Source organism: Pan paniscus, chromosome 2, assembly GCF_029289425.2.
Source record: "Pan paniscus chromosome 2, NHGRI_mPanPan1-v2.0_pri, whole genome shotgun sequence".
NCBI lineage: Eukaryota > Metazoa > Chordata > Mammalia > Primates > Hominidae > Pan > Pan paniscus.
In genome coordinates, this window is record NC_085926.1 from 131,603,958 (window position 1) to 131,629,222 (window position 25,265).

Here is a 25,265-nt window from a genome sequence, read left to right on the forward strand (position 1 = left end):
TGTTGGCTCACTGCAACCTCCACCTCCCCGATTCAAACGATTTAGAATCCTTTTTTTTAAAGACTGTCCACCTATAGTGGAAAAATGTAAGTGATTAAAAAATGAGTGTCCTTTTAAATTAAAACAAAAAATTTCAATTAGCCAGTTTTCAACAAAACAAATTCTACTATATTCAATTTACTTAAAAAATGTACATGTATACATATATACACACTGTGGTTGTATACTGAACTTTGTTAAAAGTCACGAACAATAAGCGGAAAGTCTTTTAAGCTATCTTCTATGCAGTGAAAAATTAAGAATAAGAGATAGATATATAAATTGATCAATCATCATGAGATCAATATCTACCCTTTTTTCTTTTTCCAGACTTGTACAAGATATGGTTACATCAGACATAACCATATTATAAACTGGATGTTCGGCTCTTGGGACACATCGCTGGTGGTGCATACAAAATATGACTACTTGAGGACCAACAATTCTGCAGCCAAGCTACAAAAAAGAGAAAAGTTTAAATGAGTTAAGAAGGAAAAGACCACCAGTCTTACAAAATTACATTTTGTAACATTCACCAATTCTTTACCGAAGTTGATGACCACTGTAGAGAAATCAGCAAATCATTACAAGAAAAAAATAAAGACGACTATATAATTTCTCAGAGATACTATACATTAAACACTCACACACAAAAGCAAATCAAACAATGCAAGCTATCAAAAGAAATAAACTTCAGGCCAGGCACAGTGGCTCACGCCTGTAATGCCAGCACTTCAGAGGAGGCCGAGCGGGGGTGGATCACCTGAGGTCAGGAGTTCGAGACCAGCCTGGCCAACATGGTGAAACCCCGTCTCTACTAAAAATACAAAAATTAGTCGGGTGCAGTGGCGGGCACCTGCAGTCCCAGTCTCTAGGGAGGCTGAGGCAAGAGAATTGCTTGAACCCAGGAGGCGGAGGTTGCAGTGAGCTGAGATCACGTCACTGCACTCCAGCCTGGGCGACAGAGTGAGACCCTATAACAAAAGAAAAAAAAAAAAAGAAAAGAAAAGAAATAAACTTCAAAAGCCCCTTTCACTGAAAACTGCCTTACTGCTTACACCTATAAGCCCAATATTTTGGGAGGCTGAGGTGGGAGGATCACTTGAGTGCAGGAGTTCAAGACCAGCCCAGCCTGGCCAACATCGAGAAACCCTTTCTCTACTAAAAATAAAAAAATCAGCCGGGTGTGTATATACATCTGTAAACCCAGCTACTCAGGAGGCTAAGGCACAAGAATCACTTGAACCAAGGAAGCAGAAGTTGCAGTGGGCTGAGATTGTGCCACTGCACTAAAGCCTGGGCAACAGAACAAGACTCTGTCTCCAAAAAACAAAAACAAAAACAAACAAACAAACAAAAAAAGCCTACTGTAACATAATTAGCCTTTCAATCCTGGTCTTGCCAAACCAAAAGAATTCCAATGTACTCATAAGTTGCATAGTACTTCATAATCCGCAAAGAATGTATGTCCACTAAAGCAAAGATAAACCAAAAAATAGACTACCAAAGGTACACACTAGAAGTCAGCAAACCTTTTTGAGGTGATCAAAGACAACGCCACTAAAAGGGTCACAGATATAAAGTGATCTATCATTCTCCTTTATCTTCAATGCCTCTTCTTCTGTAATAATCTGAAGATATTCTTCTGATTGGAATTCTTTTATGGACTGAAAGAAAAAATAAAATAAGAATGTACCTGAAATTACTCTCCTGTATTTAGGTCCTATTCAAATTCCATCTCAAATCCAGCCTTTTCCCTATTGAAAGCCACCATCACATCTCACTTAGACCTCTGCAGAAGGCTCCCAAGTGGTCTCTTTTTCCCTTCCTTGCCCTAAATCTGTTCTCTACACAGCAGCTAATAATCTTTTCAAAAACACAAGTCAGATCATGTCACTATCTGCTCAAAACCTAATGTCTTCACACCACACCCAGAATAAAATCCACATTTCTTACTACAGCCTTCAAGACAACACAGTCTGGTTTCCTGCCTATCTTTCCACCTTTACTTCTCATCTCCCTTGCTTATTCTATTCCAGCCACTCCCGCTTTCTTGCCAACCCTGGAACAAGCCAACCATAACCTCATTTAGAGGCTCTGCTCTTGATCTTGCAGCACAGAATACTTTTTTTCCAGGTTTTCACCTGACTTAATCCCCCACTTCAATCAGGTCTGCTTAAATGTCACCTCCCCAGAGATGCCCATCCTAATCAGGCTTTCTCAAATACCCTTCCTCTACCCTTCTAGTCTATTCTATTTAAAAATACATATTTTTATATATATATATAGTTTTTGTCTCTCTCTCCTGGAAGTTTCTATGTATCTTGTTTGCTACTATATCCTGACACCCAGTAAGCACTCAGAAATGTTCTGAACCAATTTTGAGGTCCTTATGTTAAATACAGTAATCCCTTTAAAACTGTAAGTCAGATCATGTTTACTCTTCTGATTATCAACCCTCCAATGGCTCTCCACTGAGAGAAAAATGGCCCACAAGGCCCTACATGACCTCTTTACCATTATTCTCTACGCATTCCTTAGTACTCTTCCCCCATCCCTCACTCACTACACAACAGTACACTAAACTTGGATAGAGACTACAGGCACTTTCCCAGGGACTGTATAAGGTTGCTCTCTCTGCCTGCAACATTCTTCTCCAGATATCTGCAAGGCTATCTCACCTCCTTCACGTTTACTCAATATCTTTTTCTTCATAAAGCCTACCCTGATCACACCCTATTTAAGATTATAACCCCCTTCTCTTCCCACCCCAAGAAACATCCTCTGGAACCCCTTAACGTGTTTTGCTTTTTTCTCTTCCTAATTTATCATGTCTGATTAGTGTCTATGTCTTCCTGCTAGAATGTAAGCTCTGAAAGAACAGAAATCTTTGCCTGTTCTCATCACTGATACATCCCAAGTACTAGAGAAGTGCCTATCAAATCATGAACACTTCAATAAATACTTGCTGAATGAATGAAGTTTAAAAAAATCTGCTACAAATGCTTCTCAAACTTTAATGCACACTGAAGATCTTGTTAGAAATGCAGATTCTAAGTCTGGGTTGGAGGCCAAGATTCTGCATTTTGAAGAAACTTCCAGGCCATGCTGATACTGCTGGGTTCTGTGAGAAGCAAGGATCTACATCACCCCTACTATCATCCAATTATTATACTGTACATAATAAAACATAATTTTTAACAATTAACCAAAAAATTTTCAAGTATGACCAGTACACAACTGACTCAAATTTCTACAGCACGCAAAGGACCACTCTGGCTAGGAGACAAATGAAAGCAACTTAATTTCCAAGAACTGTAGGTCAGCCACATTAAACAGCAATGTGATAATAGACTTCCAGCCCCCCGAAATACATAATGATGTACTTAGATCAATTCAAAAATATGTGATAATGATATATCTGTATTAATGTAGACTAGAAAATTATTATGAAAGTGAAATATCTACTTCTAAGACATAAAGCCCAACAAATCAAAAACACTTAAAAGCAAGAAAATGAATTCACGGTTTTAAGATGTTTTCAACTCTTACCTCGAGAGCTTTAAAAAAACATTTGGAATTGTCTGAAGACTTTAAAAACTTCACAAAAAACGGTTCTTTGTCATTTCTGGACATTTCTGAACTGTCAAAATAAAGGAACCATTAACAAGAACAAAACCACATTAGATATAAAGTTGCATGTTTAACCCACCTATTTTTCTGTGCAGACAAGAATGCCTAAAGACAGACATTCTGGCTCTGCCCGTGAATTCGTCAACGGCATTTGTAAGAAACCCTGGAACTTGGACAAAGCCAAGGTAAAAGATGACAACACCAATCCTTGCAAATCAGACAGCAAAATTAACCCGAATTGAATACACTGAGGAAGGCCCTGCTATGAAGGCTCTAAGCCCTTTAGGCCAATGGACATTCAATTGCACTTGTTTTAAGGATACACAGAGTGTATCTGTCCCTGCGGATACCCACGGCCTGCGAGGTACGTTCATCCCTCAGTAAACAGATTTTAAATATAAACATGGAAGCCAGTTAGCATGGTCTTGGCCCTGCATAAGGCTAGATGCTCCGGTTCCCATCTCCAGGAAAAGGCCTGGCTCTGGGATCACGGAAGCCACGTCCTCTCGGCGTCAAAGGCCCACCCGCCGGCTCCAGGGCCAGTTACCAGGACAGGAAAAGAGGGTCCTGAAGGCCACAGAAGGCATCGCGAACCCCAGTTGGGGCTGGGGAGGAGCTGTGTCCCCACTCCGCGCCTCACTTACCTCGTTGGAGCCTCGGGGTCTCCGGGCGGCGAGTCGGGGGACGCGCTGGCCGCAGGGCGGTGGCTGGGGTCGGGCGCCAGCCCGGCGCACAGCCCCCTCCCCCGACTCGGCGCCGCCCCTACCCCAAAGCAAACGCTGGAGAACCCGGAAATTGCCCAGAACGGGAACCGACTTTCGCGCCAACCGCGCGGCCGCGCTTGCCTTTTCCGGTGGAAGTGACGCCATCGGCAGCTGCAGCAGAAGAGCGGAAATGTCAAAATTGGAGGTGAGCAGTCTGGGGGCGGTGGGGCTTCAGGGAAAGCTTGGGCCGGACCCTTTGGGTTTAGGGCTTTGCTGGTAGGGCCTAGTCTCCGCTGCGAGTAGGCCCAGCGCCGTCGGTTCAAGAGGTAGGACCACAGGCCAGGAATTCTCCTTTACTGTTAAAAAAGCCAGGGAAAGAAAGGATTTCCTCAATAGATATTTATTTTACACCTGTCTTATACCAGGCATGCACGGGAAAAGGTATTATCCAAAACAATTCCGTGAGGCAAATAGTGGTAGTTCCATTTTGTAGATGTAAAAACGGAGGAAGTTAAATGATGGGTTCAAGGGCACACGGCTAGTAGGTAGTAGAATTAATACTGCATCCAGGTCTTCTGACTACGGACTGGGTGGTTTCCCTCCAACACAGCAGGAATAGAATCACCGCCTAACACAGCCACAAGATGGCAAGGGAAGAAAGGATGACTTATTACACAGCTAATGCAAAGGGATCTTTGTCAAGATCTTCAATGGTCTCCCCTCCTCCTCCCCTTCAGTGGACATCGCCGTTCTCTTTCTCTGCATCTGCCTCAGTACTGGGGAGATTCTGGGACTGAACCTAAGGTTCAGATGGCAGAGAGCAAAGGGAGAGGGGATAAGATGGGCCTGCAAAACCTTAGTGATAACCAGCGGAAAACTGATTCGTTGTTGCTTCTTTTCATTTTATTCTTTTTTTAAAAATTTTTTTCTTATTTTATAAAATCTAGCCACTATACTAATGAGGATCATTTTATTCTTCACTGCTGAGATTGAGAAAATGACTTTGGATTTACTAATGTAAAAGTATAATACCATGTCCCTTGATTGTTTTTGTTTTTCTTTTCTTTTTAGAGCCTAAAGATAGTAATGAGCAGCTTGAGTCTTAAGTTTTTGAATACACCGATGGAAGGTGACAAAGATTCTTTGCTTGGCCAAACTTTAGTCAGACTCCTCAACCTTCTTGTAGGTTTATCTGTGCATTTCCTTGGAAAATCCAGTTAGAACCCTCTACCCTCAATATCTGATCAGGTTCCTCATCCTCTACCATTCAAGGTGATGTCTGATCACCTTGACCTATTTTCAGCAAGAAACCCCTTTACTCCTGAAGTTCCTTCTTAGTAATTTTTTATCCAGTGACCCCAAGCTTTTGTTCCTTGGCTATAAATTCCCACTTGCCCATGCTGTATTTAGAGTTGAGCCCACTCTCTCTCTCCTAATTCAGAATCCCATTGCCATGGTTGCTATACCTATCCTGATGGTCCTGAATAAAATCTGTCTTACTGTGCTTTAATAAATATCATTAATTTTTTTTTTTTTTTTTTTTTTTTACCCGAAATGAGTCAGAATCAATTAACACTGGGGCTCAAAGGTAAAGGCCTATTGCTGGGGGAAGGGTGAAGACAGCCTTAAAAACAAAAAAACAAAAATCACTAGAGGTGGGAAAAAAAAAAAAAGAAACCACAGTTAATTGTTAAGGTGCAAATCTGACCTGAATCTGTAATAACAATTAATATTTCTAGGGCACTTTACAGTTAACATGGGACTCCTGCTCACACTATTCCCGTTTACTCTTTTCAGCAACCCTATAATAGATGGGTATCATTGTCTCATGTTATGGAGATGGGGAAGGTGAAGTTCAGGGACTGTGTCACTTGCCCGTGCCTTTCCTGACACACCACACTGCTCCTGGGCACGTGCTGTCTGCCCATCTCCGTGTGAAGTTCCACACCGGGGAGGGAGCCCATTCCTGGCATTTCTGGGCCAAGTAGAGACCTCACAAGAGAAGGAGATTCATAGATGCTGCTAATGAAGATGAAGAAAATGCACCCTTTAGCTTTTACCCAGCCGGAACTTGATACCAGAGGAGTGACCTGTCTTTAGAGTAAGAGTTCACCACTAGGGGGCAAGTTCTCCCATTTTGTGTCTCCAGATAAGCAGAGAGGGTCTGTCTCTAGTACCTACTCCTGGAAAATGGATAAAGCAGTGGTTCTGATGTGTAGTGTCTGGACCAGCAGCATCGGCATCTCCTGGGAATTTTGGGGGAATGAAAATTCCTGGGCTCAACTTCAGACTTAATAAGTCAGGAGCACTTGGGGTAGGGCTAGCAATCTGTGCCCTTCAGGTGATTTTGATACACATTAAAGTTTGCTTGAACAGCAGTCCTTCAGGAAAGGGTGAAATGGTTAGTATCCACTGAGGATTGATTCCAAGGCCCCCTACAGATAACAAAATCTGAAGATGCTCAAGTACCTTATATATAACCTGTGCACATACTCCCATGTACTTTTTTTTTCTTTTTTTTGAGACGGAGTCTCACTGTTGTCCAGGTTGGAGTGCAGTGGCACAATGTCTGCTCACTGCAACCTCCACCCCCGGGGTTCAAGCGATTCTCCTGCCTCAGCCTCCCAAGTAGCTGGGATTACAGGCGTCTGCCATCACACCCGGCTAATTTTTGCATTTTTAGTGGAGACGGGTTTCACCTTGTTGGTCAGGCTGGTCTTGAACTCCTGACCTCGTGATCCACCTGACTCAGCCTCCCAAAGTGCTGGGATTACAGGCAGAAGTCACTGCGCCTGGCCACTCCCATGTACTTTAAATAATCACTAGGTTACTTATAATACCTGATGCTATGTAAATACTATGTAAACGGTTGTTATACTGTATTTTTAAATTTTGGTTTTTTATTGTTGTATTTTTTCTACTATGGCAAATTTTACATAAAAATTGTATTTTTTTCTGAATATTTTTGATCCCCGGTTGGTTGACCTCCTCAGATGTGGAACCCACAGATACAAGGAACTAACTGTACATGGGTTTGTGGTCCCTGAAGACTTTGGTGAAAACAGGGAAAGGTTATGATATGCCCTCGGAAGCTGAGGTTTCGGTGCTTGCTTTGGCAGCGTGTTTACTGAAAAAAAAAATGGAATGGTACAGAGATAAGCATTGCCCATGTGCAAGGATGACATGCAAATTTGTGAAGCATTCCATATTTGCTGGTTGTGGTGACTCTCGCCTGTAATTCTAGTACTTTAGGAGGCCCAGGCTGGAGGATCACTTGAGGCTGAGAGTTCGAGACCAGCCTAGGCAACGTAGCAAGACCCCCCCCCATCTCTAATATTTACAAACTTTTTTAAAAAAGAAGCTGGGGACCGAGTGCTATGGCTCACATCTGTAATCCTAGTACTTTGGAAGGCCAAGGTGGGCAGATTGCTTGAGCCCCGGACTTTGAGACCAACCTGGGCAACATGGTGAAACCTCATCTCTACAAAAAATACAAAAATGAGCTGAACGTGGTGGCGGGCATCTGTAGTCTCAGCTACTCAGGAGGCTGAGGTGGGAGGATCACCTGAGCCTAGGAGGTCAAGGCTGTGGTGAGTCATGATCATGCCACTGCATTCCAGCCTGGGATAACAGAGTGAGACCCTATCTCAAAAAAAAAAAAAGAAAAAGAAAAAAAAATGTACTTGGGGTTGGGAATTAACTTTCCCCTCACTTTCCTGGCATTTAGGGTCAGTTTCCTCTTTCTCTGGCACTTCTGTCACCTAGAGCCAGTCTCTCCAGACCCTGCTTGGGGTGACATTATGGGCAACTTTATCTGTTTATAGAATGGAAAAGGAGGCCGGGAGTGGTGGCTCATGCCTGTAATCCCAGCACTTTGGGAGGCCGAGGTGGGCAGATGATCTGAGATCGGGAGTTCGAGACCAGCCTGACCAACATGAAGAAACCCATCTCTACTAAAAATAAAAAAAAATTAGCCAGGCATGGTGGCAGGCGCCTGTACTCGGGAGGATGAGATAGGAGAATTGCTTGAACCCAGGAGGCGGAGGTTGTGGTGAGCCGAGATTGCACCATTGCACTCCAGCCTGGGCAAAAAGAGCGAAACTCCATCTCAAAAAAAAAAAAAAAAAAAGAATGGGAAAGAAAACACAGGAAACAAATATGACAAAATAGTTACTTTTACAATATGGGTGGTGGGAATATGAATATTTATTATTATATTTTACTACATAGATAATATTTCTCAAAATTAAAGCCAAACTAAAAATAGGTTTTTTGAGTTATAGAGTTTTATGTTTGTTTCCAATGCTGTAAATGAATAAATACATATAAATAAATGAATGTACAATTTGCTTTGGTTTTTGTTTTGAGATGGAGTCTTGCTCTGTCGCCCAGGTTGGAGTGCAGTGGCATGATCTCGGCTCACTGCAACCTCCGCCTCCTGGGTTCAAGCGATTCTTCTGCCTCAGCCTCTTGAGTGGCTGGGACTACAGGCATGTGCCACCATGCCTGGCTAATTTTTGTATTTTTAGTAGAGATGGGGTTTCACCATATTGGCCAGGCTGGTCTTGAACTCCTGATCTTGTGATTCACCCACCTCGACCTCCCAAAGTGCTGGGATTACAGGTATGAGCCACCACACCCGGCCTTGAATGTACAATTTAGAAGTGAAATTAGTAAATGATATTATCGCTACAGAAATAGTCTGATTAGCAAAACATTTGTTTAAACTATTGTCTTCAGTAACTTGGAAGATAGAACATAGGCCTACTAAGTCTGCTGAGCTCTAGCAAAGAGGAGGTAAAATAGAATGTCATTAGCACATTCTATTCTATGTTGGTTGCTACTGGCTGCATTTAATTAGATAAGCAAAAGACAAGCTCAGGGAATTGGCCTGTTTGCAACAAAAATAAAGAGAATTTAAAAATTCAGGCCTGGCCGGGCATGGTGGCTCATGCCTGTAATCCCAGCATTTTGGGAGGCTGAGGCAGGTAGATCATGAGGTCAGGAGATCGAGACCATCCTGGCTAACACAGTGAAACCTCGTCTCTACTAAAAATACAAAAAATTAGCCAGGCGTGGTGGCGGGCGCCTGTAGTCCCAGCTACTTGGGAGGCTGAGGCAGGGGAATGGCGTGAAACTGGAAGGTGGAGCTTGCAGTGAGCTGAGATCGTGCCATTGCACTCCAACCTGGGCAGCAGAGCGAGACACTGTCTCAGAAAAAGAAAAAAAAAAAAAAATCCAGGCCGGGTGCAGTGGCTCACACCTGTAATCCTAGCACTTTGGAAGGCTGAGGCAGGAGAATTGCTTGAGGCCAAGAATTCAAGACCAGCTTGGGCAACACAGCCAGATCTTGTCTCTAAAAAAAAGTTTTGTTGTTTTTTTTAAATTAACTGAGTGTGGAGGACACACACCTGTAGTCCTAGGTACTGGGAGGCTGAGGTGGGAGGATTGCTTGAGCCCAGGAGTTTGAGGTTACAGTGAGCTATGATCTCACTATTGCACTCTAGCCTGAGTGACAGAGCAAGACTCTGACTCAAAAAAAAAAAAAAAAAAAAAAAATCCAAGTATGTGAGATTTTGCAAGGTTGGAAAAGCTGACTTCATCTGTGTCCCAAAAACAAGAGATAAACCTGAGAAAGGTTTTGAGCAACAAATGTCCATTACAACCCGACCATGTGGAAAAGATCTAGTTAAAGAATATGGTCCTCTCACCCAAGCTAGGTAGGCACCATCAACTGAGAGAGAGAGAGAGAGAGGTATGGGGCCAAAGATAGCAATCAGGTTTGAAAATTATGTCTAGGAAAGAACTAGGGAGGGGACTACTTCTGTAGAAGAACAGCTCTGCCATGACTTCCTCTATTGATAAGCTTACACATATCAATAGAGGCAAAGGCTTGAATTGCAACTTATCTGAGCCCTGGCACAACACCTTGTCATCCTTAAGGGAGGTGTCTAAGGAGCTACTAGAAAGGCATCTCTCACTCGCCTTTCTATCTCTCCTAAGAGGCTGTCATGACATAGTTTCTCATCACCTCCCAGGTTTTGATGAGATATGGGGCTTTCTGCCCCACTCCCCTCATGATAGGCCTGCAGAATATAAAAGCACTAGCTGCCATCTAGATTTGACTCCTTAGTAATAGAGTATCCTACAACTCGCATTGCAATCATCAGACCCAAGGAGATGACATCTTTCACTTATTCTTCTCTGTTGCTATCTATGGAAGTAATAAACCATCTAAATCTAAAAATGTCTCAAGTATGTTCACTGGTGGAATCAGGCCTTACCCTTGACCTTGTTTTGTATGTGTGAGGTTGACAACTACCACGTGAAACTGACTGGAACCAAATAGATCTGAAGGTTACGAACGTTTTGAGATAATTGCTTTCTGAACCCAACCAGAAACCTGGAGTATTCAGACTCTGATTTAATCCTCAAATTTTCGCAGCACAAGTAGGTGGAAAGTCATACAGCCTCAAGGAGCACAAACTCCTCAGTATTCAGATATGGATAGAGAGGGTAATAGAAAATGAAAATCCTCCCAGAAGGAGGTACCAGGGATCCTGGAGAGCAATGAGCAAAGGAGCTCCTGTCACAGAACAGAATCTGATCTAATCAGAACCCCCAATTGAGAGCCTCCTAGTGCCTGCCCAACTTCAAAATTGATACTGACCAATGATGGCTATGGGTCTCCACTCCTCCCTTTTCTGAAAGGGAGTTTTATTGTTGTTATTCTGTTTGTGCCTCCCCATTCCCCACTGTGTAGCAGATGTGTGCTTGGGCAGGGAGGGAAAAAAACATGTCTGGATTCTGGCAGAGACCATGTAGAAACTCTTAGTGTCCCACCCATACCCCCTCACCCTTAGCACTCATGCACATTAGGAAACTTCCAGCTGCCAGCATCTGTGTTCATTGCATGAAGGCATTCTCTGGCACCAGGAATCTGCTCTGCCACCTGCACAGTAGGCCAGAGGGCTAGAGGATTTATGACCTATAGGGAAAAAATACCCTTAAATGATGGCTGACAGGAGTTGGTGCACAAAAACCCTTGTTTGCATGTCCCGTGGATGGGACATCTACTCTGACTCTCATAGTTTCCTCAGGGGAATTAAGCCCCAGTGTCCACAGTGGCAACTGACTTGTTAACACATTCTTTGGATGCCTTTCTCCCTGTCTCACATCTCTATTTTCTTTTTTTTTTTTTTTCTGAGACGGAGTTTTGCTCTATTGTCCAGGGTGGAGTGCAATGGCGCGATCTCAGTTCACTGCAACCTCCGCCTCCTGGGTTCAAGCGATTCTCTTGCCTTGACCTCCCGAGTAGCTGGGATTACAGGTGCCTGCGACCACACCTGGCTAATTTTTTATAATTTTAGTAGAGACGGGGTTTCACTATATTGGCCAGGCTGGTCTCAAACTCCTGACCTCAGGCGATCCACCCACTTGGCCTCCCAAAGTGCTGGGATTGCAAGCATGAGCCACCGTGCCCAGCCACATCTCTACTGTCTTGCCTGTGTTTCTTTACTTGTCAAATAAAACATCTGAGAAGTCTTGTCTAAAAGTCTGTTTTCTGGGTCTGCTCAAACTAAGACAAAAGACCCCAGACATGTGCTCCCCTTTCATAGTGTTTTGCTGTTGCTGAGAAGTAGTTTCCTAGCCAGAGACTACGGTTCCCATCCTCTTTACAATTGGTGGGGTCATGGGACTGAGTTATGGCCAATAGAATATAGATAGAAGTGATGTTTGTCACATCCGAGCTTAATCCAAGGAAATTTCTTGCACTACCTTCCACGCTCTTCCTTATTCTGTCATTTGAATATCAACACACAGAGCAATCTTGGAAGCCATGTGTTGAAAATGGCAGAACCTCTCTCAGCCTGGATCTCTGAATGACTGAATGGAGCTATGAAAGTGAACTCCCCACTCCCACCCTAACAAATCACCACGATTGCTGCCAGATGGGCTTTATGTTACTAAGAGGTCAACTCCTATTGTGTTAAACCATTAAGATTTTGGAGCTTTGCTATTATAGCAGTTAGTGCTATTTGTGAGACACTATTTTCCAACCTTATGTTAGAATGTTGGACAAGAAAAGGTGATCTCTGCCCTCATAGACCCTATTTCCTTTCAAATGTATGAATAAGTGAAGGGAGAGCCAGGACAGTTCAATCCAACCAATTCTGAACTTGGAAACAGTTTAAACAAACATGGTGCCCCATGCCGTTATTACTTCAAGATGCCTTGGAAAGGGGAAAGTGTGAAATTGCTCCAGAGACAAATGTCAGAGGCCACATGAGAAACAGCATGGACTATGGAAGCAGGCTGCCTAGTTTGAATGCCAGCTTGGACACCTACTAGCTACCTGACCTTGGGCAAGTCACTGGTTAACCTCTCTGTGCTTCACTGTCTCTCTGTACAAAAAGGGGATGGCAATAGCCTTGTGGGGTTACTATCATTTAACATTTGGGAAGCACTTAGTACGGTGCCTGGTACACACTAATAAATCTATAAATCCCAAGTTTTCCAAAGACTATCTTTGCCGTGAAGTTTTTAAACTGTTTTCCACCATACAAGCATCTAACCTTCTGCTTTGCTATTTATGAGAGCCTGTACCAAAGCACAGAAATGACTTTAGCACTTTGGATGTCCTATCTTTGCAATATGACTTTGTCCCCGTACACACTAAGTTTTCAGAGTTTGATCTAATCTAGGGTCGGGGGCACAGTGGCTGCTATTGGATTTAGGCTGTGTTAGTTTTAGGTGAATAATTAACCTTAGAAGGAATGATCACCTCTGGACTTTATTTGGTTTTTGTCCATAGGCCTGCATAGGAGATTGCTCAACCCACTTTTGAGACATTTGTGTGCATTTATTGATCTGTTTGATTTTTTGAGCCCAATACTATAGCAGACACTATTTTCCAACCTTGTATTAGAATGTTGGACAAGAAAAAAGTGATCTCTGCCCTCATAGACCCTATTTCCTTTCAAATGTATGAGTAAGTGAAGGGAGAGCCAGGACAGTTAAAGATGAACCACTCGGCACATGGCCAGGGGGAATCTGGCTTTGCCTGAGCAGAGGGTCACTGCTGGCTTACAGAGAAGCCAGCCGAGCTGATGCCAGTCTCAGGGCTGGAAAAACAGAAGTGGAGGCAAGATCCCATTGAGAAGGGAGGAGCGGAGAACTAAGCTTGACAAAGGGCCAGTTTTCTCCTTAAGATACTTGGCACAATTTGAAGTTCCATGGAATGGGAGATAAAAAGATAATGCCACACCTTGAAAAGGCTCCAATAAATATATCAAGTATATGAGGTTCCTGTTACTACTGTAACAAAACTTAATATCTTACAGTTTTGGAGGTCAGAAGTCTGAAGTGGATCTCACTGGGCTTAAATCAAGATGTCAGCAGGGCTGAGTTCCTTTCTGGAGGCTCTGCTTCTACATTTAAAGAACCCTTGTGAGGATATTGGCCCACCTGGATAATCAAGCAATACATTTCTCAATAAACCGTGAGTTGAATAAGAAATCACAATAAAATTAGAATATATTTTGAACTGAATAACCATGAAGTTATAATATATCAAGAAAAGGAATGCTTATAGGCAAATTTATAGCCTTTATCACATGTAATAGAGAAGAGAGGCTGAAAAATCAGTGACCTTAACTGCCTTAAAAGAAAAAAAAAAAGCAAGAGAGGCCAGGCATGGTGGCTCACAGCTGTAATCTCAGCACTTTGGGAGGCCAAGGCAGGCAGATCACTTGAGGCCAGGAGTTCGAGACTGGCCTGAACAACATGGTGAAACTCCATCTCCACTAAAAAATAATAATAATAAAAAAATTAGCCAGGTGCTCTGTCTAATGCCTGTAATCCCAGCTACTCAGGAGGCTGAGGCAGGAGAATCACTTGAACCCAGGAGGCGGAGGTTACAATGAGCCGCAATCGTGCCACTTCACTCCAGCCTGGGCGATAGAGCGAGACTCTGTCAAAAGAAAAAAAAAAAAAAAGAAGAAGAAGAAAAAGGAGAAGGAGAAGAAAGAAAGAAAGAAAGAATAAAGAAGCTAGAGAAAGACCAAAACTCAAAGAAAGTCAACAGAGCAGAAATCAATGAAACAATAAATGAATGTACCATAGAGAAAAACAGCAAAGCCAAGGTTGATTCTCTGAAAAGATTAATGAAATAGGTAAAATCCTGGCAATACTAATCAAGGAAAGTAGTAAACATAAATCACTAATATCAGCAATGAAAATACTAAATACCATGTACTAAAAATGTCAAAGGATAAGATCATGAATGATTTTATATCAATAAATTTGAAAATTAGATAAAATGGACAAATTTCTTTAACAAAAAACTTACCAATATTGAAACTTGAAGGATCATAAAATCTGGATATTTCTCTAGCTATTTAAGAAACTCAATCTGTTATCAAAAACTTTTCCACAAGTAAAACTCTAAACACAGGTGGCTTCACTGGTGAGGCCTTCCAAACATTTAAGAAATAAAGAATGCTATTCTTACACAGTATCTTCCAAAGAATAAGAAAAGAAGTAGCATATTCCAATTCATTTTATGAGCAATTAAAACCTTGAAACCAAACTTTTAGTGACATTAAGATAAAACTGCAGAATGATTGCCCTCACGAACACAAATGCAAAAAATCCTAAAAAAAAAAAAAAGTAATCAAGTTCGGCAATATGTAAAAAAATGTTATACGTAATAGCCAAGTGGGGTTTATTCCAGGAATGTAAGAGTAGTTTAACATTTAAAAATCAATTAAAGGAGTCCAGCGTGGTGGTGCACTGCTGTAGCCCCAGCTACTTGGGAGGCTGAGGAGGGAGGATCACTTGAGCCTAGGAGGTGGAGCCTTCACTGAACTATGATCCCACAGCTGCACTGCAGCCTGGGCAATAGGGCAGGACCCAAGCAAGAGGGAAGGGAAGGGAAGGGGAGGGGAGGGAAAGGAAGGGGAGGGGAGGGGAGGGAAGGGGGGGACAGAAAAAGGAAAGAAGAGGGAAAGAGAAAGAAAAAGAAAGAAAGAAAAAAGAAAGAAAGAGAAGGAATAAGAGGAGTTTACCACATTAATATAAAAGAAAAGGGAATCATATGAGTATCTTAGGTGCAGAAAAAATACTTGACAAAATGCAACACCCATTCATGATTTTTAAAAAATTTAGGCAACCCAGGAAGGAAGGAAAGTTCCTTAATATGGTTAATAATATTTAAAACAAAACAAAACACCAGCAAACATTTTGCATAATGGAGAATTATTGAAGACTTTCCCTAACACCCTTCTACTCAATATTGTATTAATAGTTCAGCAGTAACTATTAAAGCTGAACATACATCTACTTCATGATGTATGGGGAAACCCTGCAGTGATGCATCCCTAAGTGCATGAAAAGACATGTAGTAGAATGTAATGTGAGTTCTAGCCAGTGCAGTAAGTCAAGAGGAAAGAGATTCCTAAGGATCTGAAAGGAAAAAACAAAACTGACGTTATTCATATAAGATATAAGGATGTGCATAGGAAGGAAGCAATTCCAACTAATAAGACAACTCAGCAAGATCACTGGATTCAAGGTCAATATACAAAAACCAATTGTTTTTTTCAGATACCAGCAACAGATAGAAAATAAAGTTAAAATTATATCCACAGCAGCACTATCCTTAAGAGCCCAACTGAAGACTGCAACGATCAAGAGGAAAGACAAAATGTGCTGCATACACAGTGTAGAATGTGCAACGCTGAGAATGAATAAAGGGCAACTATACACAACGTAGGTGAATCTCACACATAGCATCTCCAGTGAAAGAGGTCAAACACAAAATTGTACGTATGGTATGATTCCATCTGCATAAAGCTCAAAAATCAGCAGAATTAGTCTATGTGTTAGAAGTCAAGATAATGGGTACCTTTGTGGGAGGGGGTTGTGCAAGCTTTGTTAACGTTTTGTTTCTTGATGTGGGTGCTGGTTATGTGGGTGTGTTCATTTGATGATAATTGATAATTAAGCCGTACATTTATTTAGAACATGTGACGTTCTATGCATATTTATTATACTTTAATTAAAAGTTCTTAAAATTGTATTTAAATTCAGATTTTCCCCAGGCAGAAGTCACAGACCTGAGCAGGATCGGGCTGCACGGGCGAGGAGACGCCGCCCTCTCTGGGTTCAGCGCTTCACCTGACCTTGGCCTCCCAGAGCAGAGGGCTGCTGGGGACAGTGTCATTTGGGTAGAGTTTCCGAGAGGACCCAGGAGTGGTCCATTCTCTCGATGGAGACCCATTTGGGAGGAAGAATCTGAGAATCCTTGAGAATTGTGTTCAAAACGTTGGGTATATGAGAGCGCGTGCTTTCCAGGGGAAGAGCCCACAGTTTTCACCCTATGGACAGCCCCCGAATCCCTAAGCTTTTGTGTTTTTGAGACGTTTAGGAGCTGCTGGGCTAGATGAGGGTCCAGGGGTCAGAAACCTGCGTATAGCAACTCACCTGGGACCCCCCGCGGATCTCTCTCTGGGTTGTAAAGCGGCCAGACTAGTGCGCTCCGAAGCTGCTCAGGCTCCGGGGTGCTGCCCCCTTCCCCGAAGTGCAGCCTCGCAGACCCCGGGGCTGGGCAGGGGGCGGGAGAGAGGCTCGCATCTTGCAGCCCTCCGGTCCCACGGAGGGCACAAGCTGCTCGCTGGCTGCCCCAAGGGAGGAGTGCGAGGAGTGGCGAGGGCTATCAGCTCTGGTGGGCGAAACTTTCCCAAGAGGCGCTGCTTGCTCCGGCGGGGTAAAGCCAGACGAGGCGCGAGAGTGGGGTGGGTGACGCGCGCCAGCCACAGAGACTGAGGCTCGCTATCTGCGCCCTGCTGTGCGCCGGGGCCCTGAGTGAGTGAGCGCTGGGAGTCGAGGTGGGGGCCGGCGCTGCAAGGTGCTCGGGGAGGCACTGGGTGCAAGCAGCGGGTCGGTCACAGCGGGACCCTGCGCGACAACCGGACAGCCAGCGGGCCTGCGGGGCTGCGATGCACCCCTGAAAGTGCTTTCTCCACGCCGGCGTACCTGACACTTAGGTCCTCGCAGAAACCCCATTGACTAGGGAGAGGATTACAGACTATGACTAGCTGGCCAAATCCTGTCTGCGGCTTGATGTTGTATACACCCAGATGAGCCGAGAATGCTTTTCACATCTTTAAATGGTTGAAAGGGAAAGGCCAGACGCGGTGGCTCAGGTCTGTAATCCCAACACTTTGGGAGGCCGAGGCGGTGTTATCACCTGATGTCAGGAGTTCCACACCAGCCTGGCCAACATGATGAAACCCCGTCTCTACTAAAAATACAAAAATTAGCTAGGTGTGGTGGTGGGAGACTGTAGTCCCAGCTACTCCGGAGGCTGAGGCATGAGAATCTCTTGAACCCAGGAGACGGAGGTTGCAGTGAGCCGAGATCACGCCACTGCATTCCAGCCTGGCCGACAGAGTGAGACTCTGTCAAAAAAAAAAAAAAAAAAAGATTGAAGGGGAAATCAAAAGAGCAATATTATGTGACATGAAAATTATATAAAATTCCAATTTCAGTGTCCATAAATAAAATTTTATTAGAATGCAATCATGATCATTCGGTTAAATATTGTCTATATGACAGCTTTCAGGCTTGTCCAAGTCAAATATCCCTATGTTTAAAACATTTTATTTGGGAAGCAAGAATTGAAATTCTGAGCATACACACAGACTGGGTGGTCTTCTATACGTCCAAAGGACAAAGAGAAGATTGGAGGTTTCATAGAAAAGGAGAAATGTTCTTCTAGAAAGTTCATTGGCAAAAGTAAAATTTTGGGGAACTGGCAGGTCCTGACTAGTGAGGGACTATAACAGGTAAAATTAGCCTTGGAGTCACAGCAGGTTTCAGCAGCTGTTAACTACACCTGGTCTCAGTTTACAACAGGCAGTTTCAGCAGCCAGGCTTGCGAAGAATCTCACATGTGGAGCAATGCTATGTGCCCTGAGTGCTTTTTTGCCCCTGACTTCTCACTGTGTTTTAGTTGGGTATGACAAAAATAACCCACTTCTGTATGATCAACTTTCACAGGCTTCAAGGTCAGAGTTGAGTAGTTGCCACAGAGACTAAAGTATTTACTCTTTAGCCCGTGACAGAATAAGTTCATGACCCCTGAACTAGAGGCTGTTGATCTCGTTTACAGTGAAAGAAATGGGGTTAGAGGAGAGAAGGGATTTTTTCCCCCTGGGGCTTAAGGGTTATTATTAAGTGAGGGGGAGGAGCAGGCAGGACACATGTCAGGTGTGCCTAACATCTAACCAGAAGGGTTTTTCTCGCCTCAAACTGGACAGTGCTTCCAGTACTTTTACCATACAACAGAGAGGTAGAGAGATATAGGGAAAAAACTATCACCATAGAATGAGATCCACCTGTCACTCACTGCTGTGTGACTCTGAGCTCTCCCTTGACATCTCTGAGCTGGTTTCATTCACTAATAATTGCGTTTTCACAACAAACACAATTGCTGTGAAAATGAGATACTGTGTCTAGTGGCATGCAGAGCTCTAGGCACAGGTGAGTTACACCGGTAAAAATCTGCACATAAATGCAAGGGGCCCCTTCCTGTTTTGCGAGGGTGGGCTCCTCCAGGGCTCTTGGCGGGGTGATTTGAGGAAGGGAGTGATGCAAAGTCAATGAACTCATCCATGTGAAGAGCCCTCCCTGGCTCAGCAACTGTTGGTTCTGTCCAGCCCTGGTTCTGTCACGTCTGAGGCTGTTGTAAATAATTTCTGGAGTAGGGTATCTTATGTGGGGTGTGGGGTGAAGGTCAGAGCAAGAGGAAGGCAGGAAGGGAAGGGGATGCTGTGGTGGCCCCTCCCTGGCTCAGCACGGCCACGTGGGGCCACACAGGGAGCTCTGCTGGGGCTAGGGAAGGCTGGAAGGCAGAGCACAGTAGTAGTTGAACTGCAGTCACAAGGAAATCCAGAGTGCAGCCCCGCTGGGATCGTTCCTAAATTCTTCTTGAATAGGGCTTCTGTTGTTCTTCCTCTGTCTCTTGTCCTGGCAATGTCAGGCTCTGACCAAAAGTTCATTTTCCCAATTCACCCTGTGTTTATAAACCAGAGACAAGAGCTGCCCATTTCAGCCTCCTCATTCACCTTCCCTCCTTCTTGGCTGCTGGACCAGGCCAGAGTCTGGGATATGCTTTCTTCAAAGCTCAGTGTTCTAGTCAAACAAGAACTATTCTGGTGGCAAATGACAGAAAATGCAAAGTAGCTTGAATAAAAAAGACCAAAGGGAAAGGGGCAGTTATTGGTATGCCCTGCAAGAGCCAGGAGCCAAGGGCTCAGACAGCCTGTACCTCCACCTTGGCCTCCACCTCCTTTCTCAGCTTCTTGCCCTTGCTTAAGAACTTTCTCTATTCGGTGAGCATCAGCAGCTTTCCCGTTTCAGGATCAGTCTGAAATATTCACAGTGGGCTCTGATTACCTCTGCTTTAAATTGTCATATGGTCAGTGCTTTTAGTGAGTGACCTAGTCTAGGTTACTTGACTCTGGCTTAGCTTGCTTGCCCACACTTTCTCTTTCTTTTGAAAATCATTTATTGGCCGGGCATGGTGGTTCATGCCTGTAATCCTCGCACTTTGGGAAGCCGAGGTGGGTGGATCACGAGGTCAGGAGTTCAAGACCAGCCCGGCCAAGATGGTGAAACCCTGTCTCTACTAAAAACACAAAAATTAGTCAGACGTGGTGGCGGGCACCTGCAATCCCAGCTACTCGGGAGGCTGAGGCAGGAGAATCACTTGAACCCGGGAGGCGGAGGTTTCAGTGAGTCAAGATCGCGCCACTGCACTCCAGCCTGGGCAACAGAGCAAGACTCTGTCTCAAAAACAAAAAACAATAAACAAACAAAACACAACAACAACAAAAATCATTTCTTTTTTTTTTTCTTTTTTATAGAGACAGGATCTGTCTCTGTCACCCAGGCTGGAGTGCAGTGGTGTGATCATAGCTCACTGCAACCCCAAACACCTAGGCTCAAGCGATCCTCCTATCTCACCCTCCTCAGTAGCTGGGACTACAGGTGTGCATCACCATGCCCAGCTAATTTTTTTTTAATTTTTTTTTATTATAATACTTTAAGTTCTGGGATACAAGTGCGGAATGTGCAGGTTTGTTACATAGGTATACACATGCCATGGTGGTTTGCTGCACCCATCAACCCGTCATCTACATTAGGTTTTTCTCCTAATGCTATCCCTCCCCTAGTCCCCCACCTCCCAACAGGCTCCGGTGTGTGCTCTTCCCCTCCCTGTGTCCATGCATTCTCATTGTTCAACTCCCATTTATGAGTGAGAACATGTGGTATTTGGTTTTCTGTTCCTGTGTTATTTTGCTGAGAATGATGGTTTCCAGCTTCATCCATGTCCCTGCAAAGAACATGAACTCATCCTTTTTTATGGGTGCATAGTATTCCATGGTATATATGTGCCACATTTTCTTAATCCAGTCTATCATTGATGGGCATTTGGGTTGGTTCCAAGTCTTTGCTCTTGTGAATAGTGCTGCAATAAATATACGTGTGCATGTGTCTTTATAGTAGAATGATTTATATTCCTTTGGGTATATACCCAGTAATGGGATTGCTGGGTCAAATGGTATTTCTGGTTCTAGAACCTTGAGGAATCACCACACTGTCTTCCACAATGGTTGAACTAACTGACACTCCCACCAACAGTGTAAAAGCATTCCTATTTTTCCACATCCTCTCCAGCATCTGTTGTTTCCTGACTTTTTAATGATTGCCGTTCTAACTGGCGTGAGATGGTATCTCATTGTGGTTTTGATTTGCATTTCTCTAATGACCAGTGATGTTGAGCTTTTTTTCTTAAGTTTGTTGGCCGCATAAATGTCTTCTTTTAAGAAGTGTCTGTTCATATCCTTTGCCCACTTTTTGATGGGGTTGTTTGCTTTTTCTTGTAAATTTGTTTAAGTTCCTTGTAGATTCTGGATATTAGCCCTTTGTCAGATGGATAGGTTGCAAAAATTTTCTCCTATTCTGTAGGTTGCCTGTTCACTCTGATGATAGTTTCCTTTGGCCCAGCTATTTTTTGTTTTGTTTTGTTTTGTTTTGTTTTGAGATGGAATCTCACTCTGTTACCCAGGCTGGAGTGCAGTGACATGATCTCGGCTCACTGCAACCTCCACCTCCCGGGTTCAAGCGATTCTCCTGCTTCAGCCTCCTGAGTAGCTGGGATTACAGGTGGACACCACCACACCTGGCTAATTTTTGTGTTTTTAGTAGAGATGGGGTTTCACCATGTTGGTCAGGCTGGTCTCGATCTCCTGACCTCATGATCCACTCGCCTCAGCCTCCCAAAGTGCTGGGATTACAGACATGAGCCACCACACCTGGCCAGCCCAGCTAACTTTTAATTTTTTAAATTTTTGTAGAGATGGAGTCTCACCATCTTGCCCAGGCTAGTCTCAAACTCCTGGGCTCAAGTGATTCTTCTTCCTCAGCCTCCCAAAGTGTTGGGATTATAGGTGGTAGCCACTGCACCTGGCCTTTAAGTCATTTTTATTGATGTATGATTTACCTGTAGTATAATACCATGCACTCAGTTAAAGTATACATATAGTTCAGTGAATCTTCGCAAATATAACTATCCACGTAATTATCACCAAGATAAATGACATTTTCATCACCTGCAAAATGCCCCCAGTCATTCCTACTTTCTGCCACTATAGATAAGTTTCGTCTTTTCTAGGATTTCACCTAAGTGGAATCATACAGTATATTGCGCTTTGTTTGGCTTTTTTTTTTTTTACTCAGCATAATTGTATTGAGATTCATCCATGTTCTTGTGTGTAGCATGCTTCATTGCTTTTTATTATTGGGTAGTACTCTATTGAATGGCTTTACCACAGCTTATTCACCCATTCACTTGTTGATGGATGTTTAGATTGTCTCCCATTTGGGGCTATTATGAATAAAGCTGCCATGAACATTAGTGGACAAGTCTTTGGGAGGACATGTATTTTCATTTCTTTTGGTTAAATATCTAGAATTACTGGGTCATACTGGTAAGTGTGTGTTCAACTTGACTTTGAGTAGTTGTGCCATTTTACATTCCCACCAGCAGCATATAAGAATTTCAGCTGCACCATGGCCTGCCAGTGCTTGGTGGTGTCAGTCTTTTCACAGTTAGCCATTCTAATAGGTATGCATTCTAATAGGTATGTAGTGAAATCAATCTCTATGTGATTTTAATTACATTTCTCTGGGGACTCATGATGTGAGGATCTTTCATGTTCTTATTGGCCATTCCTGTATCCATATACAGTCTTTTATGATGTTTCTATGTGAAAATTTTCTCCATTTTTTTTAAATGATGGGAGGCTTCCTGGCTTTTACTCACACTTTTTTTCCTTTTCTTTTTTTTCTTTCTTTTTTGGAGTTATAGGTTCTCACTCTGTTGCCCAGGCTGGAGAGCAGTGGCACAATCATGGCTCACTGCAGTCTCGACCTCCTGGGCTCAAGAGATCCTCCCACCTCAGCCTCCTGAGTAGCTGGAACTACAGGCACATGCCACCACACCTAGCTAATTTTGTATTTTTTGTAGAGACAAGTCTCACTATGTTGCCCAGGCTGGTCTCAGACTCCTTGGGCTCAAACAATCCTTCAGCCTCAACCTCCCTAGCAGCTGGGATTGTAGGCACACAGTATGGCATCCAGCTACTCTCCACCTTTTATTTCTTTTCTTTTCTTTTTCTTTTCTTTTTTTTTTTTTTGACATAATTACAATGGTGACTGAAAATGCTGACTTCTAAAAAAGGCCTTATCTTGACATTCCACACAAAGGCACATGGCCTGCATAATTCCACTCCCTTGGTTGTGCCTCTTACCCTGTCTTGCTACTACTGAAGATGTTTTCAAGTAAATTTGAAGGGCTCTATTTGTCCCTTTCATCACTGGCATGGGATTCTGTGTAAGGTAATTTGGCATCTTCTGTACTATTTCTTTTAATATTTCCTACCTATAGACAGTTAAAAGGCAGTATAGGTTTCGGAGTCAAACAGACCCAGATGGTTCAAATATTAAGTTGAACTCCAGTTATTTAATTCCCTGACAGTTTTTAAAAAAAATTTCATCTCTAAAACAGGGTACGATAATAACTGTGAAAATTAGAGGAAAGAAACATGCTTGGCACACTGCCTGACATATGGGGGCTCAGCCAAAAATGGTAGCTGTTATTATTGTAAACTTCACCTTCTAGAGTTCATTTAAATAACGTTCTGCCTAACTACTACAGATTTGTAAACAGCATTTTGCCTTTCTAGTGCTCTCTACACTAATTATTGCAGTTTCCAATGCCAGTGAACTAAAGTCACTGATTTTAATGCCCCCGCAATTAGTACCATGTAAGCTTTGAGTCGCCGAAGTTAGGATACTGACTAGGATCTGAGGTTCCAAGATGGCCAAATAGGAACAGCTCCAGTCTACAGCTCCCAGTGTGAGCTACACAGAAGACAGGTGATTTCTGCATTTCCAACTGAGGTACCAGGTTCATCTCACTGGGTCTTGTTGGACAGTGGGTGCAGGACAGTCGGTGCAGCCCACGGAGCATGAGCCGAAGCAGGGCGAGACATCACCTCACCTGGGAAGTGCAAGGGGTTGGGGAATTCCTTTTCCTAGCCAAGGGAAGCCGTGACAGATGGCACCTGGAAAATTGGGTCACTCCCACCCTAATACTGAGCTTTTCCAAAGGTCTTAGCAAACAGCACACCAGGAGATTATATCCCACACCTGGCTCAGAGGGTCCTACACCCACGGAGCCTCGCTCAGTGCTAGCACAACAGTCTGAGATCGAACTGCAAGGCAGAAGTGAGGCTGGGGGAGGGGCGCCCCTCATTGCTGAGGCTTGAGTAGGTAAACAAAGTGGCCCGGAAGCTCGAACTGGGTGGAGCCCACTGCAGCTCAAGGAGGCCTGCCTGTCTCTGTAGACTCCACCTCTGGGGGCAGGGCACAGCTGAACAAAAGACAAAAGAAACTTCTGCAGACTTAAACATCCCTGTCTGACAGCTTTGAAGAGAGTAGTGGTTCTCCCAGCATGGAGTTTGAGATCTGAGAATGGACAGACTGCCTCCTCAAGTGGGTCCCTGACCCCCGAGTAGCCTAACTGGGAGGCACCTCCCAGTAGGGGCCGACTGACACCTCATATGGCCAGGTGCCCATCTGAGATGAAGCTTCCAGAGGAATGATCAGGCAGCAACATTTGCCGTTCTGCAATATTTGCTGTTCTGCAGGCTCCATTGGTGATACCCAGGCAAACAGGGTCTGGAGTGGACCTCCAGCAAACTCCAATGGATCTGCAGCTGAGGGTCCTGACTGTTAGAAGGAAAATTACCAAACAGAAAAGACATCAACACCAAAACCCCATCTGTACGTCACCATCATCAAAGACCAAAGGTAGATAAAACCACAAAGATGGAGAGAAACCAGAGCAGAAAAGCTGAAAATTCTAAAAACCAGAGCACCCTTTCCCCTCCAAAGGAATGCAGCTCCCCACCAGCAACGGAATAAAGCTGGACAGAGAATGACTTTGACGAGTTGAGAGAAGAAGGCTTCAGACAATCGGTAATAATAAACTTCTCCGAGCTAAAGAAGGATGTTCAAACCCATTGCAAAGAAGCTAAAAACCTTGAAAAAAGGTTAGATGAATGGCTAACTAGAATAAACAGCATAGAGAAGACCTTAAATGACCTGATGGAGCTGAAAACCATGGCACGAGAACTACGTGACGCATGCACAAGCTTCAGTAGCCAATTCGATCAAGTGGAAGAAAGGGTATCAGTGATTGAAGATCAAATGAATGAAATGAAGTGAGAACAGAAGTTTAGAGAAAAAAGAGTA

General features: G+C 43.6%; 1 protein-coding gene and 1 non-coding gene across 5 annotated transcripts in view; one reads left to right on the plus strand and one right to left on the minus strand.

The window, feature by feature from the left end:
- Positions 1-4,455, minus strand: part of TOPBP1 (DNA topoisomerase II binding protein 1) — a 62,031-nt gene extending 57,576 nt beyond the window's left edge. For 2 of the 4 annotated variants that reach the window (XM_055110477.2, XM_034957422.3), the window contains exons 1-4: positions 4,317-4,455; positions 3,592-3,677; positions 1,572-1,706; positions 352-495 (exon numbers count right to left, since the gene is read on the minus strand). In XM_055110477.2, the coding sequence (XP_054966452.1) occupies positions 352-495; positions 1,572-1,706; positions 3,592-3,675 (363 nt within the window). In that variant the 5' untranslated portion in view covers positions 3,676-3,677; positions 4,317-4,455. Of the gene's footprint in view, positions 1-351; positions 496-1,571; positions 1,707-3,591; positions 3,683-4,316 lie in introns of all 4 variants that reach the window. The other 2 variants (XM_034957423.3, XM_034957421.4) reach the window with 1 other exon arrangement.
- Positions 4,456-7,487: 3,032 nt separating this feature from the next.
- On the plus strand, positions 7,488-7,589 carry LOC112439414 (U6 spliceosomal RNA). Its single transcript, XR_003027700.1, has one exon. It is a non-coding gene; the product is annotated as a U6 spliceosomal RNA (small nuclear RNA).
- The last annotated feature ends 17,676 nt before the right edge of the window (positions 7,590-25,265 follow it).